The sequence below is a fragment of the Porites lutea genome, chromosome 3 (assembly GCF_958299795.1).
Source record: "Porites lutea chromosome 3, jaPorLute2.1, whole genome shotgun sequence".
Classification (NCBI taxonomy): domain Eukaryota; kingdom Metazoa; phylum Cnidaria; class Anthozoa; order Scleractinia; family Poritidae; genus Porites; species Porites lutea.
The window spans coordinates 45984330-46002249 of NC_133203.1; the positions used below are offsets into that span (position 1 = coordinate 45984330).

The window sequence follows — 17920 nt, forward strand, 5'->3', positions numbered from 1 at the left end:
AGCTTTAGCATCGACGACGGCAACTGCAGGGAAAACGTCAGTTTTAAAATGAATTTCCGTTTTTTCAATCTTTGTCGCGTTTATTCCAATTTGCTGAAAATGGCAAGTGTAGGCGAATTGCAGTTGATTTCTTGAGGACCGCACTCAAGTTTAGAGAGAGAAAAAGAGATTGGTCGTCGCTTGTTTACGTCCTCCATAAAACTTGCAATTAGGCATTTTCAAGTCGTAGTCGTGCAAGGACGGTAAAGAAATGTACAAAAAAGCGTGATGCACGTGCAAACTTGTTGTTTTGCGTAATAAACTATTGCTTTTTAACGTCCTCTTTGCCGTCGCCGTCGTCGTTGCTAAACCTCCCTATTGTTCATGCTCTGTTCAGTTAAAGTAAAAGATCAAAGCCACTGATTTTATTCAGTTCTAATTGGTTGATATCACATACCTGGACAAGGGAGGTCGTTGCATGAACGCGTTGCAACGCCACTTCCTTCACAATCTTTTCCTCCGTTAGAGGGTGGAGGATTAGAGCAAGTCCTTCTACGACTCTGGATCCCTCCTCCACACGTCACGGGGCATTTTTCCCAGGCTTTCCAATCGGTCCAGTTCCCATCAACTACATTTTTAAAAAAAACGAAGGAAAGAAAAAAAAGCGATATTTACGGCTGTACATCTAATCATAATTTATTGAGTCCGTGTCCTATTCTTCTGTGTTTGCTTTTCGAACTCATGAGGGCGGGAAATTTAACGAAATAACCGCTATGAGAACTTCCCTTTAATCATTTTCCGGATATTACACAGTTCTTTAAAATCTCTGATCCCATCGCACGTAGGCCATGCGAGGTTCATTATATTGTTACTGTTGTTGGCGTATTCTTTTCTCGGCAAATACTGTGAGGCCTTGTAAAAGCTCAACATCGTTATCCACTAAAAAGATAAGTAGTGAAGACAACAGAAAACCACTCCAATAACATGAAATACCGAGGTCCACCAGACTGTCCATCAGACTGTCTTAAGTTAGACATAAAGAACCTACCTATTTAAAAAGGTAAATAAAACTTAATATATGTGGGGAATGGAGCTTTCTTTATGGTTCCTTGTTTCGGCGCTGTGACTTATAAATTTCTCCTCCTTTGGCTCTTCACAAAGTTTGCAGCTTTTCAGAAGTTCACGTGCCGTAAGTTATAATCAGCAAAAGCATCCCACTGATTCCTTAAAAGTGTATATTACCTTCGCATGGGATTTCATTGCAAGGACGAATTTCTTCACTCTCCCCAGAACAATCATCACCCCCAAAGGCCGGAGGGGGATTATCACAGTTTCTCAAACGCCTCTGTAAGCCTCCACCACATGTCACGGAGCAGGTTTCCCACTCACTCCACAGTGACCAGTTGCCGTGCACTTCAATAAAAGTAATGTTAATACGATTTAGTAACTGTATTATTTTCCTTAGTTTAAAGGCTTTCTAAATCAGGGCCGAGTTGTTCAAGGCTGGGTTAAGATAACTCAGGGTTAGTGCGAGATTTGAATTCAGATTTGAAAGCTTAAAAAGCATTTCAGTTTTAATTCGTTTTTTCCACAAGTTGATCATTGGAAGCCCTAAAAATAACAGAGAAAATTATCAGAGAAAATGCTTTTGAACACGAGAGAAAGAAACCCGGGTTAAATTTAACCCCGAGTTAATCGCTAATCGGCCTTTGAAAAACTGGGCCCAGTAGTGTTGAAAAATTAAAGTTGCCAAAGTGTAAAGAAAAAAAGTCTGAATAAAAGTCATTGGGCTGGTTACATTTCATCTAGGTTCTTTTCAAGTTGAAAGTGGTCAGCCTTTTTTCATTGATTTTGATTGGTTACCATGGACTGTAGTTAAATTCTATTGCCTACCAATTATCACTCGATTTTTATCGGCTGTTTCAAGAAACTGTCCGATTACGTACTCCTGGTAATCGTACAGGTCAAATAAGACAGTTTTAGAATTAAGCAATAAATATGGACTGTTAAGAAGCAATCAGATTTGTAATGAGCATTTTGTTATTAACACAATTACAGATTATTATTATTATTATTATTATTATTATTATTATTATTATTATTATTATTTAAACTATTTCTCCGTTTCCGATTGGCTTAAGGCCCAGCGTTGACCAAATTTGGAACATGTTTGCCAATACAGTCAAATCTCGTTAATACGTACACTGACGGGGAGGGGGCGGGGGGGAGGGGTGGGCAATAGAAAGTGTCCGTAATAAAGTCCGTAATAATGTGGCTAAATTGTAATTTATGCAAGGTTAATCCCGAGACAACGCTCGCGGGCTTGCGCGAGGTAGCCGCTTGTTCTGGTAGGGACCGACATTTGATTGCATATCTCAGCTCTGCTTTGCTTTGTTTGCTGATCTTTGCTGGTCATTGCATAAAGAGGTATCCGTGTTAAGTGGGTCTTCATTGAACCGGTCAACTGTACTGATATCGAAAGAGAAAGGGACATCAGAAGGCGTGGTAGCGCAGCTAGTACTGTTGCTTGTGCCCTCTGAACATGAGAGAGTGTCCGCTTATAAACGCAGGTTTCACTGTAGTAGGAAGTTATTGTGGGGTACGTAGTGCTTTGACTTATCTATACTACATGATTTACAGTATCAATATAGTAAAAAAATGTCTTTGTTTGATGAGGTCTCTTTTTGTGACCGCTCTAGAATAATGTTATAAACCAATAGAAACTATTTTACGTTTCTTACATGTTTTCTTACCGGGACATTTGTTTTGGGTAAGATCAGTTACAAGGTCTTTGAGCTGTTCAAAGTTCTCCGCCAAGAACACATCATTGCCTGTGGAGGCTAACGTCAACAGATCGAACAAATTGGTATTCTTGCCGATACCAAGCGACAAAACCTTGACGTTTTTGTCTTTGAGAGGTTGAACGGCGTTATACAAAATGTCAGCGGAAAGGACTCCATCATCAACCGTTTGCTTACCATCAGTCATGACAAGAGCTACCTGGAATTGAAAACGAGAAGGAATTAGAAGCCTGAGTACAACTCCCTCTGGAGCAGATTTTGACTCAGTCATGTACAGTCGCTTGTAGGTCCATAGCCCTTTGCCTATTTCTCGCAGTTTCAACGTCGATGCCATCACCACTTGTTACCAAGCCATTGATCATTGTCACATGTATCATATGCCCAGGGGTAAGTTAAAACAAGGCAAAAATTGGACTTGTAAACAGAATTTTTTTTAATGCTAGGCTAAATTTGCTTTAAAAAATCGAGAAAGGAATAGAATCACCAATGTGATCATTTATGATAGACAGATAATAACCATGATACGAAGTGAAATTTAGTTTTCAAACTGTTAGAGATCAGCGTTTTTTTTGTTTTTTGTTTTTTTTTTCAGCGTGGTAAAGTACCCGACGTAATTCTAAAGCTCGGAGAGAGATTACGAAAGGCTTGCAATTTTTGTCTGATCGAAAAACCAACCGGGCGCGTAAACCACTTTTGGTTATCATAGGCCTTAGTTTTTTTTTTTTTTTTTTTTTTTTTTAATATTTTTTAATTCAAGCATTTCTTACGTTTACATACAAATTAGAAATTAAGAAAGAGAAAAAAAAAACAAAAAAAAAAACACACACACACACGCACAAACACACACACACATATATATAGTACAAACAAACAAACAAACACAAAAAATACAAAGCTAAACAAAGCTATTACAGCAATACAGTTACTTAGCATGTAAATTACAATGACATCACTTTAAACTAATTGTTGAAATTAATCATAACATCACTTTTACGTAAAAACGCTTATTAACTTTTCCCACTTTCTAAACTGATTGTTTAATTTGTCTCTTTTCCTGGCAATATGGAGTTCGATGTTATAAATACGCCTTGTCCTGGCTATAAAACCTTGAAGAGAAGGTAAACCATTCTGGTATTTCCGAGAGTAAATATAAAACTTACCCAGAAGCAACATATGGTTAAACAGGAGAAAATCTTCTGCAATATCGAACTTACCAAAAATGACGTCCTCCTCTTTAAGGTTATCAACAGAGATGTTATTATCGCGCAACCAGGACAAGACATGTTTCCAAAAACTAGATGATACTCTACAGGAAAAGAGTAAATGCTCTACGGATTCAACCTCTGTTTGGCAGAAAGCACAGGATGGCGACTCAGCCAAGCCGAAACGAAACAGTTTTTCGTTTGTAAAGACAATACGGTTTAAAATTTTAAACTGAAATTCTCTAAGTTTAGATTCTAATGTTGTGCGAAAAGGTAGCGAATAAACACTTTTCCAATCAATATCAATGTTTGAATACTTTGCAGCTAACTTTACTTTAGCAGTAGGCGTTGTTTGTTTTTTCTCCAGGAAAAGCCGGTAGATTTGCTTTGAGGAAGCATCAAGAATTGGAACCAAATTGTTACTTATTTGGATAGCAGGTGAACCCGGAAGTGGATCAATCACCGGTGCAGTAGTTGCCCTTTTAATTGTCAAGCGCCAACTGGCAGGCATAGAGTTAATAATACCCATAATGAAGAAACCTTGCTCAAGATTGAGATTTTCTTTAGTTGAAAATAAATCGCAAATTTTTAAAAACCCTAAATCTGCAATATCTCTACGATACACAGATTTCTTATTAATGCAGAGAAGCTTGTTATTCCAAATAACTTCATTTGCAATTTCATGTAGCAAGCTGGGTGTTTTTGCATTTACTTCTGACCACGCATCGAGACATTGCTTGTAGAAACTTGGTAAATAAATTCTTAATTTAGAAGTATCAAAATTACAATGCAATATGAGCTTCCCACCAACGGGGATAAGAACCTCATTTAAAAAAGCTTTCCACGGACTTTTATAGTCTTCCAAATATTTTTTCATACATATCACTCGTCTGGTACGAACCATAGAATCAATATCGAGCATATTTAAGCCACCCTTCTCAACTTCCGAAATCATTACATTTCGTTTTACTTTATCTTTCCCATTCCAAATAAAATAGTAAAAAAGTGAGTCGGCCTCTTTGATAAGGTCTTTAGAAATTGGCAACACCGACGCTCTAAACATAAACTTAGGGATGGCAAAGGTTTTTACAATTTGTATTCTACCTAAGAGAGAAAGACCACGCCATTTCCACAAATTGATCGTCTTCTTAAGTGATTTCAAAGTATTCCTAAAATTCAATTCATCTCTTTGTTTAGCGTCATAGCCAAAGTAGACGCCTAGAATTTTAATAGTGTCACAAAGATTTGGCATATCAGAATACCCCTCCCAAAGAGAACTACTATTTCCTAAAGCTAAGGCTTCGGTTTTTTCATTATTTATTTTTAAACCAGAACATTCACCAAAAGTCTTCAGCGTAACGAATAGGTTGGTATAAGAACTACTGTCTTTGATAAAGCAGGTCATGTCATCAGCGAAAAGGGAAAGTTTAACAGGTTCATCTCGTATCGTAATGCCCTTAATGCCATCATCTTCTCTTATCTTTATAGCTAAGGTCTCCAAAGCTATTATGAACAGGTAGGGAGAGAGGGGATCTGCCTGCCTTACTCCCCTACTTAGTGCAAAAGGTCCTGTTGTAAAACCATTGTTCATTACACAGCTAGAGGCGTTGTTATATAAGACCCGTATCCACTGAATAAAAGAAGGACCAAAGTTAAATGCATGTAATACTCTTCAAAGAAAATTTAAATTGAGCGAGTCGAAAGCTTTTTCAAAGTCTACAGCTACTAGAATCCCAGGTATATCTTTGTACCTAGCATATTCAATCACATCATCGATCGTTCTGACGGCATCAAAAATTGTTCTCCCCTTTACAAACGCGTTTTGATTAAAATGAATTACTTCAGGAAGCACCTTTTCCAAACGCTTTGCCAAAGTTTTAGACGCCAATTTAGCATCAACATTTACAAGAGATATTGGACGCCAATTCTTCACCAACCTTTTGTCTTTTCCTTTCTTTTCAATTAAGGTGATAACGGCCTGTTTCTGTGAGTTCGATAGTTCACCGTATTCGAAAGCATAGTTCAAACTATCAACTACCAACTTTCCAAGCAAGGGCCAAAAGGCTAAGTAAAACTCGGCTGTTAAATCGTCGTTCCCTGGCGATTTATTCTTTTGGAAGGTCTGTAATACCCATTTCATACCAGGTTGCCCTAGAGCGAATGATTGCCCCTTGTGTAATGTAATCGTACAATTGATCATATTCTGTTTGAAGGCAATCCAGTTCCTCGAGATTTCCACTATTTGGATCAATATCACATTTTTCTGTACATTCCTTCAGCTTATCTTCCACCTTTTGTAGTTTTGCTCTTCTTTCACGGGCTTTACCTTTACTGTATGTAATTGTTTGCTGTCTTATTTTGTATTTAATTAAATCCCATAAAACACGCTTATCCTGAACCTCTTTAAATTCCTCTAACCAATTCACATATTCAGTGGTTAAAAGTTCACAGTAGTCCGAGTCATTTACTAAGTTCGAATTGAATTTCCAGAAATTCGGTCCTCTCTCAGTTTCATCTAAGCCCCAAATTGAAAGGGTTATTGCCGAATGGTCAGCTTTTATTGATGTTTTAATCTCCGCTGAAATTATCTCATCTTGCAAACTGTCGCTTATAAGCCAAAAATCTAAACGCCTCTGCACAACCGGAGTTTTTTGACGCCAAGTAAATCGTGATGTAGTGGGGTTCCTAATACGCCAGATATCAACCAGATCAAAATCGAGGTGCATATCTTCAACTAATATTGCGGAGTCTTTCTTTCTGTTGTTTCCGCCCCGTCCATCTAAGTCAGGGTCAAGTATGACGTTAAAATCGCCTCCGACGATAATTGGGTAATCCTGTTCTGTTCTAGCCGCTTTCAAAATTTCTGATATTTCTTTAAAAAAGGTACATTGTTCACTACATTTGTTTGGAGCGTATATATTTAAAAGAAAGTATGGTGAATCCTGAATGGAAACCTCTAAGAAAACATAGCGACCTTGAGAATCAACCTTGATAGATCGCATTTGAAAGTCTAAGTTATCCCTTACCAGTACAAGTACACCTCGACTATGGCTACTACCGTTCGAAAAGAACATGTTTCCTTTCGACTTCTTGAGTACTGTAGGTTTCTTGCAGAAAACAAATATCGGCTCCAGAATTTAAAAGCCAGCTAAAAATTGCTTTCCGCTTTTCAAAAGTACGAATCCCTCGAGCATTTAGTGACAAAAGGCTAAAATCAACGTTACTACGCCCTACTTCGCCAAAGGGAAAAACAACTTCATTAGGTGGGAAAAGTTAAGCGTCAGTTTGGCACCTTCAAACTTTAAAGAATATATCCTCATTAACGCGCCAGAATAGCTTTGAAAAACATAGTAAAAGCAAAGCAGAACATCTACAAAAGCAGAAACGAAAAAATTACATTTCAACGAGATACTGAAAAATACAAAACTTAAAAGAGCAGCAAGATAAATATCCTTAACGCTGCCCTTGAGGATGGAACTAATTAAATAATTCGACATCTCTCCTAGAGAGCTTTTGCTGCATGGTTATAATATACAATAACCAAACGATAACACCTTACAGCCTTGCTATAACAAATAAAGGTCATAGGCCTTAGTTACAAAATCTTCTCGGAAGTCAGCAACGTTTTACGTCGGGCCATTTTTAAACTCAAATAGCGTGACAAAACAGCCAACATTTCGCTAAGCCACCAACGGTTTCCCCGCGAAATGACGTCATCATTTCGCAGGGAAATCAACGATGGCGTCACAAAATGTAGTCTGTTTTCTCAGGCTAAAACTCAAAAGGCTTCTAAATAAAACGATTTCGTGAACTGAGACTTTTACTGACCTTAGTAACGTTTGGCCTCATTCCCCCTTTAGCGGAGAACACCTCGGTGTTTGCCAGTTTCAAAGCTTTATCTATATATGTGTATCCTCTGGAGTGTACGACCTTGGAAATGGCTCTTTTCAAGTTGGCAGAATTGAGAAAGGCCCCTGAGAAATCGTTAAACCGCAGTACTACTGAAGCTTTAGTGCTGTATCCTATTACAGCAATGTGCGTGCCTTTTTCTGATATGTCAAAACCATCCAACATATCCTGGATGAATTTGATCAGCTTTTTAAAGTTACTTCGACTTATGCTACCAGATGTGTCAACAATCATTGCAAAGTCCAATGGTATTGGGCAGCCCTCTGTGCAAGTTAAAAGCAAAAATTCATGAGTATTTGAGAAAACAGACATAGCGACAGAAATTGGTATAGATAAGATATAAATGAGAAAATGAATTTAAAGCCTGGTGAATGACTGAAAATGATAATTCAGACTCGGACTAAATCTGAGATCTCCCAAACTGACTGGAGCCGAATCAATGACGGTCTGGTTAGTTGTCTACAATACTCGTCACAAAGCTTAAAACACTTTTGGGATATTCCCCTTCCCTAATGTTGATTTGGGTATTACAGTCGTCTCAGTGCTCCAAAATGCTCGTGGCTCAACATTGGGGAAGGAGAGGTGCACATTTGAGTAAGAAGAAAGGTGAGAAGAGTGAATGTAAGACATTTTCGAAAAAATTCAAGAAAAACGTACGGTTCATGTTTCAACGATTTGTAACGAGTATTGTAGATGCGCTTGTACAGAGCCACAGGAGACTAGTGGAAGCCAAAGACATTTAACTAAATTTATGTTACAAACAAGCATACTGCTTACTGTCTACTCTAAAGCCCGCAGGGTCGAGAAGTATATTTTCCAGGCGGGGACCCCCTCTTATCTTAGGGTTTGAATAAATGATGTTCATTTGCTTGAAGGTCTGATTCGGCTACTGATTTACAGTATATCTCTCAGCTTAGATAGATAGAATCTTTACTTAAACTCACTTACAATATATAGCACACTGGTGCTAGTTTGAGCGAGCTAAAACTATTGGCCTGACCTTTGAGCCCACGGGACTTCTTTCCGTCCCTTTTCCCTCCTCTCCCCGAGAAAAAGTAATACACTGTACTTCAGTAGTTTAAAGATAAACAGAAAACAAAGCGATAAAGTGACCTCTTAGAAAACAGAGGAAGAAAAAACTGTTTCTACAAAAGTTTGGATGGGTATATTTTTCTTTGCCCATCATCTTTCACAAATTCGTTATGGTTGGGATTAAAACAGTATGATATTTATTTATCTATTTATTTACTGGTTTATTTATTCACCCAGTCATACATTTATTCATTCGTTTATTTATTTATTTATATATTTATCTTGTTTGTAATACTCACCAAGAGCGCGGGGTTCTACACACATTAGAGAACAGCCCCCGTTGCGAGAAGAAGGGCAGCATTTTGATCTGCGTGAGCCGCCGCATTCAGAGTCAGACAGACATAAATGCTCTGTCCGACTGTTGCATGTGGCAGAGATAACCTCGCTGCTAATAACAGGGCAAGTAACACTGCCTGAAAACAAAAATAACATAATTATGAGACAGATGTACAAACTTTTTTTTCTATAGAATATTGAGGCTGAAATTAAACCCCAATACAAATCTAAAGTGGAAATGCTTTAAGCTATAATTTATAATTAAAAATAATTTAAGAATATTTCCAACCTAAAATCGACAGAAAAATAAGAATGTTCAGCCTGGGACCGACAAACAACATTTATATACATAAAAAAAGAGTATAGATGGTGTAATCTCATCGCACGAACTACCGGTATCTTTCCAAAATGGGCCATGACGACATGCACATCCTTTACATAAAACCCACCACTGGCTTTCTAACAACAAAAATAAAATGAACATGAAATACCAGAGCATTACAGTACTGCAAAACCTACTTATATCTAATTCTTAACTCGCTAAAAATATCCTAGCCTGTGCCACAGACGAAACTCGAAACTAAACTCTGGTTAAGTCCGTCTGCAAAACAGCGCCGAAACCGGATTTGAGTACGCAACATGATTGGCCTGTTAAAAAAGCCATTGTCGATTTGCCAATCAGTATCAACGCACTTTTCGGTAATTTGTTGAGGCTACGTCTACACAAAACCGGATATTTTTGAAACCGCAAACTTTTTTGTTATATACATCGGCCCTCCGTATATACGAACCCGGTGAATCCGGACATCGAAACAGAATTGTTTTGAAACCGCTCTTCAGAGGCAGTTTAAGGCCCCGTTCACACGAATCCGAATAACGAATATGCGGTTTAAAAACTGTCCGAATTCGTGTGGACGCTGCCTGAGTCCGTTGGGGACCCAGAACAAGGATCTCGGCGTTGCTTCGCAGGCGTTACTTACGTCTGCGACGCAGGTTAAACTGAAATAACCTTGAATCAAATTAATAATCAAATAAGAACTTTTGTGCGATTCGAATCACACGGTAGACGTAGCGTATGTGTTGAAGTTTTCTTTGACGTCTGTAGGTCGGGGATTATTTCTCATTTCGTCCTGGTTAGTCAACAACCCCACAACAGTATTGCCCGATATTGCATCTTTTACTATTTCATAAGAGAAAAAATGAAAAATTCGAGTCAGGGAAAATTTAAAAGTCTTTGAAAGAAGTCAGGGAAAAGCCAAAATTTAAGAGTACATTTGTACATTGAACGGACACAATTGTGTTGTAGCAGAATATTTTGTTCATGAAATTGAACAACAAGCTCATGTTGAGTTTTCAAGAATATCACACTTTTTTGCACGTTATGTCAAGGAACTAATATATAGATTTAACCAGGGCTAAAAGCAAAGCTCTCGTTAATATATAATTACAGTTTACTCAAACTGGATAAAAAATAAAAAAAAACACCCAAGAAAAAAAAAACTTGCAACCTTATTTGTCGGCAAGACAGGTTGCAACGTCGGTGATAAAACGCGCAACATCGCTATTTCACACGTTTTGCGGCAATGTTGCAAAACAAGTTGTACGTTTTTTGTTGCCCGTTTTACCTTACCTTAAGACCTACTGATGTTGTTTTACCGTTCTCGTTGCCATCGCCGTTCAGCATTACACAATTATTTTTTCGTTTGAGTAAACTCTAAGTATATTTTAAAAAAGTAGAACGTTTAATGTTTTGTAGCCGGTTTATTGTTACCGTAGCTTAATTAGCCAAAAATAACTTTACTCGTGCAGCACACTTTTTTGGACATTTCTTTATTTGCCGTTGGTTTGCACGCCTACAACGTGAAACTTCCTAGTTACATGATGTATGGAGGAAATGTCGTTTGTGTTCCCCTTCGCATTTTTTTTTCCACTGCCGCTTATTTTCACCTCGGAGGCAGCTACCATTTCTCATTTTCTCACTGCCGCTAAAAAAAAATTCATGTTTTTTTCCCACTAAATTCGTACTCCTTAGCACTGTTTTCTATTTCTCGCTCTAGCTCTTTTTTTTTGTTATCCTGAATAAATAATTATCTATGAGGATGGTTGAGAGGGAAGAGTTGAGTAAGTCGATTATCAAGACTAATTTAAAAAATATTAATTCAACAGGTCAGGAAAATTTTAAATTTGTCAGGAAAAGTCAGGGAATTTCAAAAACCTCTGGCTGTGGTAACCATGCCTGGCTTAACTTCTCAGATGTGAGTTGCTGAAACAGCTCAGTCCGTAAATAATTTGGGTTTGAAAGAGTTAACTGTTTATGGTATTTTAGGAAGAGACATGCATGTAAAGACTAAAATGATGACCTTGCCAAAACATTTTGCTTGTTATCTTTAATTTCTTCAAAATTAAAGTACGCAAAATAAAGGTTGGGACTATTCTAGAATTTTAATTTTAGTATTCTCGCCTGTGAGTTAAAAGTATTTAAAAGGTTTAACTGCTTTAATCCTTATTGAGCTTTAAAAAAATAATCAAGAATGTCTTTACCCTTGAACCAGTTAATAAAACGGAATGCCAAGCCAGCCAGGGTTATATCAACATTGTGTCATTATCTTTTTTTAGTTTGTTTTTTTTTTCTTAATTTCTTTCGTTCTTTATGCTTTAAACTCTTTCATTTCCTTTGTGGGCGCCTCGCATAAGTCTAAGTTTTACAGTCCGTTTCTTTTTAGACATTAATTTTAATTTTTTTTAAAATATTTTATCATTTTATTATCATGTATACACTTGCATGACTCTTTCTTCATTTGGAGTTTGTTTTGCCCAATGAAGTTGGATAAATAAATAAATAGATAAATGAAATAAATGAATTACTTTCAGTACACAGCTGAGGAGAGGTTAGCTCGTTTATTTTACTGCAGTTAATACAGGCGAAACACTACTTAGAAAACTGTTGCATCTAACATAAACTTAAAAATGTTCTACAGTTGATCTAGGTTTTTAATGAAGCCCAAACCAATTGTGGTATTGCTCACATGTTAGGAATCCCACTGATGGACAGTTACGATTCATAGATATTTCTAGCAACAACAATTTGCCGTCTCGTCTGTCTCCTTTGAACTAAAATCAGCTAACGTTAAAATCTTACTTCGTATTAAGTAAAACTTCTGGATCTCCGGCTCTGGTCATATAGCATAGTAGCGGGTGGAGCTAGCCTGCCGACCTTAATTGTACTCTCTGAAAGCCATATATAGTTTGTACTTTGGAAAATGAAGTTTGAGACTGTTCTAGAATTTTGGCGCTCAGCATTCTTGGAAGGTTAAAGACCTTATCAGGACTATCAGGGATCTTAACACTTTGTCAGTTTATACTGCGAATTTAAACCAGGATGATTTCATTTCTGACTTGTCAATTAAAAGAATACCAGCGCATTACGTCTATACCGTGAATTTATTCCCAAATTTTGCATTTAAGTTACCAAAACGACAAATTGACCTCTCTTCTTCGACGGTTTTCCTTTGTCCAAACTAATCTTCAAGTAATTTACTTTTTTCTGCCGGAGCTCGTTTTGTTTAAATTCTCGTACCGTAATTGCAAGGTTCGCCCTCACGACGGTAAACCAGGGTAAAGGGGCACTTAACATAGTTATGTCAGGCTTGGCCAATAGTTCAACTATTACAACTACTCTTCTTTAGGGCTTAAGGATATAACAGCTTTTAAATTTAATTCTGAATTACTGAGGAGACCAAGATTTTTTCCCAGTCGTTCTACAAACTTGTGATTTTCCGGAAGCCGGTGGACATGCCCTTGTCTCAATAAGATGGACAATAAATAGAACAGGCCCCAAAGGTGTCCGTCTTAGAGAGCTGAGAAGTGAGCAATCCGTTACACTGACATTTTGACCTCCGCAGTAAAAACATTTGGCTGTATTAGGAAACACACTTCTAAGTCGTCTAAAGACTGCGCGCTATGGTTTTCTTTCCTTTTCTTTTTAAAAGTATAACAGTCACGACAAAAATTAAGGCAGAATATTCTTCGTGATACATCGTGGAATTCACTCACGCGAGGAAACCATCAAAGCAAGGTGGGAAATAAGAGTTTTGGGTGATATGATATCATAGTTATCAGATTTGAGTAACTTAAGGGTCTGTGTGTGTTGTTAAAATTGGCCAAAACAAGTCGTCTTGGGTGTCTTAAAATTCTCTTATCATAGGTTTAGTTCGATCTAAGGAAAATGTTTCCTGCAAAAGTTTCAACATGTATTGACCAAGAGAAACAGCTTCTGTTTATCATTTGTTGTACAGTGCATGTATCCTGCCATATTGGAGGTCGTTCATCTGGTATCCAGACATCTTGAAGACAGTTTAACAAAACTCGGCAGCTTTTAGATTCGACCCAAAACTCGGTGTTTAGATACCAGATGAAACACTCCTACTTATGCTTCATACGTTTGAAATGATTGCCGCATTTGACTGAAAGTTTTCATCGAAGCATTCTAATGTCAACGGGCAGCTGTTGCCTGATCGGAGAGATTTACTCTTTGCACCATGCCAGGATAATCTAACGGAGTAATTGATGACGTCACTAATTCGCAGTTAATAGAGAAATAACCTAACTGTACCAAAATTCTTGTGTCTAATTTTAACGCAAAAGAATTTCTTTAACGGAACTACTGGGTAAAGTTACTCAAACGCTGCTTATAAGAAAAACGGAAACATTTACAGATCTAAGTGGAGACATTCTTTCTGTAAGTGCCACTCAAACGTAGATCAAGGACTTTAATTGAATAAATATTTTGTTCAAATAATAAAACGGCTATTTTAGTAGTTGTTTTTTGTAAGGGTAAATGAAAGAACGATATCATGAACTAACTGTAAACTTTAATCATGAAGTTATAAATTCAGTTTTCTTTGCACGTACTGGCCAGCTAAACCTAAACTGATGCCCTCCTTTATCTGTTCTTCAAGTACAACGCGGCTTACACTGTCCGTACGTGAAAGAACACGCCTGGGCCGCAGATTTAACAGCGTAAAAAAAAAATCGTTTATTGGATGCGCTGAGTTAGACATATGACAATGTCTTTCTCTGATATTTACTATCGTTGCCCGCACTGCGCCTTCAAATGTGTGTGAATGACAATTATAAATGGATCATTAATTTTCTTTCCATCCGTATGGCGTGATGACTTTCCCAAATTAACAAATCAAAGACATGTACAAGTACCTCCTCAAACGTGTGCTGTTAAGGATTGATTTTTGAACTCCTTCACTACCAAAATCGCTTCATTTAAGGCCCAACGAAGCTTAGTTATTTATTTATTTATATATTTTTTTTGACGTGTCGTGCTCGAATTGCATACCCAGTTAGCTAGCGTGATTTAAAATGTTTCATTTACAAGTGTAGCAATTACAAAGTAATGACACACCACTTACTGTAGCAATAGATGACTGGTATCTCCAGTAAAATGAACACAATCGTTAGCAGTCCGACCATGTTGCGCTTTAGTCTCCTACAAACTGTGCCAGGAGAAATGTTTGTAGCTCGTTTACTGGATATCATTTAATAAAGAGCTTACGTTTGATCCGAAAGATTATGAGACGTCAACAAATTAGTTATCCACTAGCTGACACGCCCTCAGTAGGTCGACTTCATGTTTGACATATTTCAGCTATTAATGTCAACTGTCAGGGAACGAACGTGGGCATTGGGCTCCACGCCAGCTTAAGTTACTAAATCGGAAAGAAAATAATCTAATGTTGTTGTTTTTTCTCAGTTTGAGATAATCTCTGCTGTGAGTTCTACTATTTTAGTATCATTTAATTAGAAGGGTTATCATCTGACTGTACAATTTGCGGAATGACTTTAGAGACATGGTTTGTTAATTTCCCGTCAGCTGAAGGCAAGTCCGTCAGGAAAAACGAGCATAAGATTTCTCGCATATCTCAATCCCACTGGTGCGTTTCTTTTACACGTCTGGGAAAATGGGAAAATTTTGTGTCTCTAGCCTCTAACATAAGCTTGTATCTTATCGATATCCTATCAGAAGAAAAAAAACAGAGTGTTCCTAACAGAACTCCAAGCCTTTTGATAGGGAATAAGACTAGTAAGTTGGCTGTCTTCAGTAAAAGTCAACATTGAGTGGGCGACGTGGGCTCATTAAAAACACATTGCGAGGGTTTCAGTAAAAACACTTGGTTCACGCACGTTCATTCTCTGCCTTTCTGACTCTTGCCTTATTAAAGGGCAGGGAAATTATAAATAGTTTAAATTGTCTCCAATACAGCCCCTCTACCCGGGTTTACATGTCATTTTGGGATGCGAAGAAGATCGTAAGGAACTGGTTATAGGAAGCTTAAGCAACGACGACGGCGAGGGCAACGAGAACGGCAAAAAAAAAACAATAGGTTTGACATCAAAACAAAACAACAACTTTGCACGTGCATCACGCTTTTGGGTATTTCCATGCCGTCGTTGCACGATTACGAAGAAAAATTGTCTAATTTCACGTTTTAGGAGAACAACGACACTCGTTTTCTTTTCCTGAACTTTGATACAGACCTTTAGAATCCAACTCCAGACAATTTTCGCCAACATTTGACAAATTGAACGAGAAGGAATAAACGCGATGAAGTTTAAAGCAGGGCGGACTCACTTTTTAACTGACGGCAGAGCCGTCGCCGTCTTTGTTGCTTAAAGCCTAGGCCAAACGTTGAAATTTTCATGAGACGAACCAAATTTCAGTCAGTTAAGTTCATGAAAAGTTCGACGTTTGTCTCAGTGAAGTTCTTTTCACACGTTCTATCCGTCTGAACTCTGAAGATTCCTCGCCGGGGCAAACGCCGTTCTTTTAATGCGACAAATTAAACTAATAAATTAAAAATTTGTATGATAATGTACATTTAGCCTCGTTCGGTAGAAAATTTATTAAAATTGCTTTTTGGTCGAATTCAGATGATTGGTTCGACGCGTCCTATAAAAGCTCGACGTCTGACCCAACAGACGATCTTAACTTAATGTATACGTAGGTCGACCTAAAATGTCTCATGAAAAGTTCGCCGTTTGGCCTACGTCTAAGTTCCCTAATATAATAAAGTCTAAAAACCACGGTGTAAGGTTATCGGTGAGCCGCCTACCCTGATCTTTCTCCAAGGGACATAGAAAAGGATTCTGTTGAGTAGGCAAATGGGGTTCTCCGTCTCGCGCTTTATCTTTAATTTCCCCTTGACACTGATCACAATGAACCAGATCTACATGTAGGCTAGGACTTAAAAAATACTAGGGCCGGAGTTGCCATTGGAGGCAAACTGTAAATACCACCTAATTACGATATGTTTAAACCGCACTAGTTCAAGGAGCTTTTAGCTTTATTTTCTGTTCTGTCGTTCTCTGTCCTCTCTTTTACCCCACACCAGGCGAAATTATTTATCACTCTAAGTTTGATATCCGTGAAGAGGACATCCTGTGGTGTTGCCATTCAAAGGAATCCTCTTTGGTAGAAATCTTCCAGACTACTTTTCATTTCAGCTTAGCATTTTACAAAAAGAAAACTTCTAATTTAATATGTCTTTGTGCATTAATTGTATTGCAGTCTCGTTCTTCTGAAGGCATCGCGCCAAGTATATGGTGCTCTTTGCAGTTTACGAAAAAGTCCGCCATGCTTTTCCATATTTCAGTAAAACTGTTCGACATGTCAATGAAGCGTCCATCCGAAGAAAATGACGAAAACTATTTAAAGCCTTCGTTGTGGTGAAAAGCCTTGTGATTAGCGACTGTGATATGGATATGATTAAGAGCCATGAGAGCTCGGGGGAGACTCCGCACATGAAATGGGTGGGGATGCTCGTCGTCTCGCTTAGGGGGTGTAAATTTCGGATTTTGGTCTCACTTAGGGTGTTCTGGGCAAAACGCCATCGTATTTAGCCGTGAAGGTCTCGTTTAGGGTTGCACGCGAAAAAACATAAAAATATATATTTGATATTTATATTTTTTCGTCTCTTTTAGTGTCCAAAAAAGCTTGGGCCACGCCCAGATCGGTCTACTTTAGGGGTTTAATTCAAAATTTCCGACGAGCATCGGAGTCCTCCCCCGGGCATGAGAGCCATATGGCTCTTGATATGATGTATTTACCGCTCGTCAGCTCCACTGCCATGTCTTCTGTAATGAGAATTTTGGTTGTTTTACCTTGTTGGCTTGTTAGTCCAGTGACACGTATTTTTATCCGCAGTACCATCCAAAGTTACATATTTTTTTTCCACACCGTGACCTCATTTCCTTAACCGTTTTTAACACTAAATTGGTTATTGATAAACTGATAAATCAGCTGCTCTTATTCGCATACTTTATGAATTCTGGTGGCCATGGAACTGTTTCTAGAAAGTTCGCTGCTCGGAAATTATGGTGTTCGAGCCATTTGTCTTTACCTTTTTTGTCCTTAAGGCAGGAAGCAAAACTTCAAAGTTGACCTGTCCAACAGCGCACGAATCCCAAGCAGGTTAATTTGAGGTGTTTATGTAACCTCTCCTCTTCACCATAAGCAGCTATTAAACACTACTCCCTTCTAAACCAAACACCTCCGATCGCTATAATCACAGATTAAAGTTACCTCGACCGGCTACCAACAAAAGATGATTACTTCTTTTTCAATCTCTACAATGGAATTGCCTTAAACCG

General features: G+C 38.0%; 2 protein-coding genes across 2 annotated transcripts in view; both read right to left on the reverse strand.

Annotated features, from left to right (window-relative positions):
• The window catches only part of LOC140932390 (coadhesin-like), a 39725-nt gene extending 31879 nt beyond the window's left edge, over positions 1 to 7846 (reverse strand). Inside the window, exons 1-4 of the mRNA XM_073382002.1 lie at positions 7811 to 7846; positions 2733 to 2979; positions 1222 to 1392; positions 437 to 607 (exon numbers count right to left, since the gene is read on the reverse strand). Coding sequence (XP_073238103.1) covers positions 437 to 607; positions 1222 to 1392; positions 2733 to 2979; positions 7811 to 7831 — 610 coding nt within the window. The 5' untranslated portion in view covers positions 7832 to 7846. The remainder of the gene's footprint in view (positions 1 to 436; positions 608 to 1221; positions 1393 to 2732; positions 2980 to 7810) is intronic.
• A 23-nt stretch (positions 7847 to 7869) lies between these two features.
• Positions 7870 to 14818, reverse strand: LOC140932391 (matrilin-3-like). The gene is made up of 4 exons (XM_073382003.1): positions 14683 to 14818; positions 9223 to 9396; positions 7913 to 8154; positions 7870 to 7881 (listed from the first exon to the last, which is right to left on the reverse strand). The coding sequence occupies exons 1-4, from the start codon at positions 14807 to 14809 to the stop codon at positions 7870 to 7872; spliced, it is 555 nt and encodes a 184-aa protein (XP_073238104.1). The 5' UTR covers positions 14810 to 14818.
• Positions 14819 to 17920: the final 3102 nt, after the last annotated feature.

Bases quoted from the DNA above. Each gene is read 5' to 3' on its own strand.
- LOC140932391 (XM_073382003.1), bottom strand. From the start codon at position 14,809: ATGATATCCAGTAAACGAGCTACAAACATTTCTCCTGGCACAGTTTGT. The intron at 9,397-14,682 runs GTAAGTGGTGTG...TTTTGTTTTCAG, and splicing joins ACCAGTCATCTATTGCTACA to GCAGTGTTACTTGCCCTGTT. The intron at 8,155-9,222 runs GTGAGTATTACA...TAACTTGCACAG, and splicing joins TGTAGAACCCCGCGCTCTTG to AGGGCTGCCCAATACCATTG.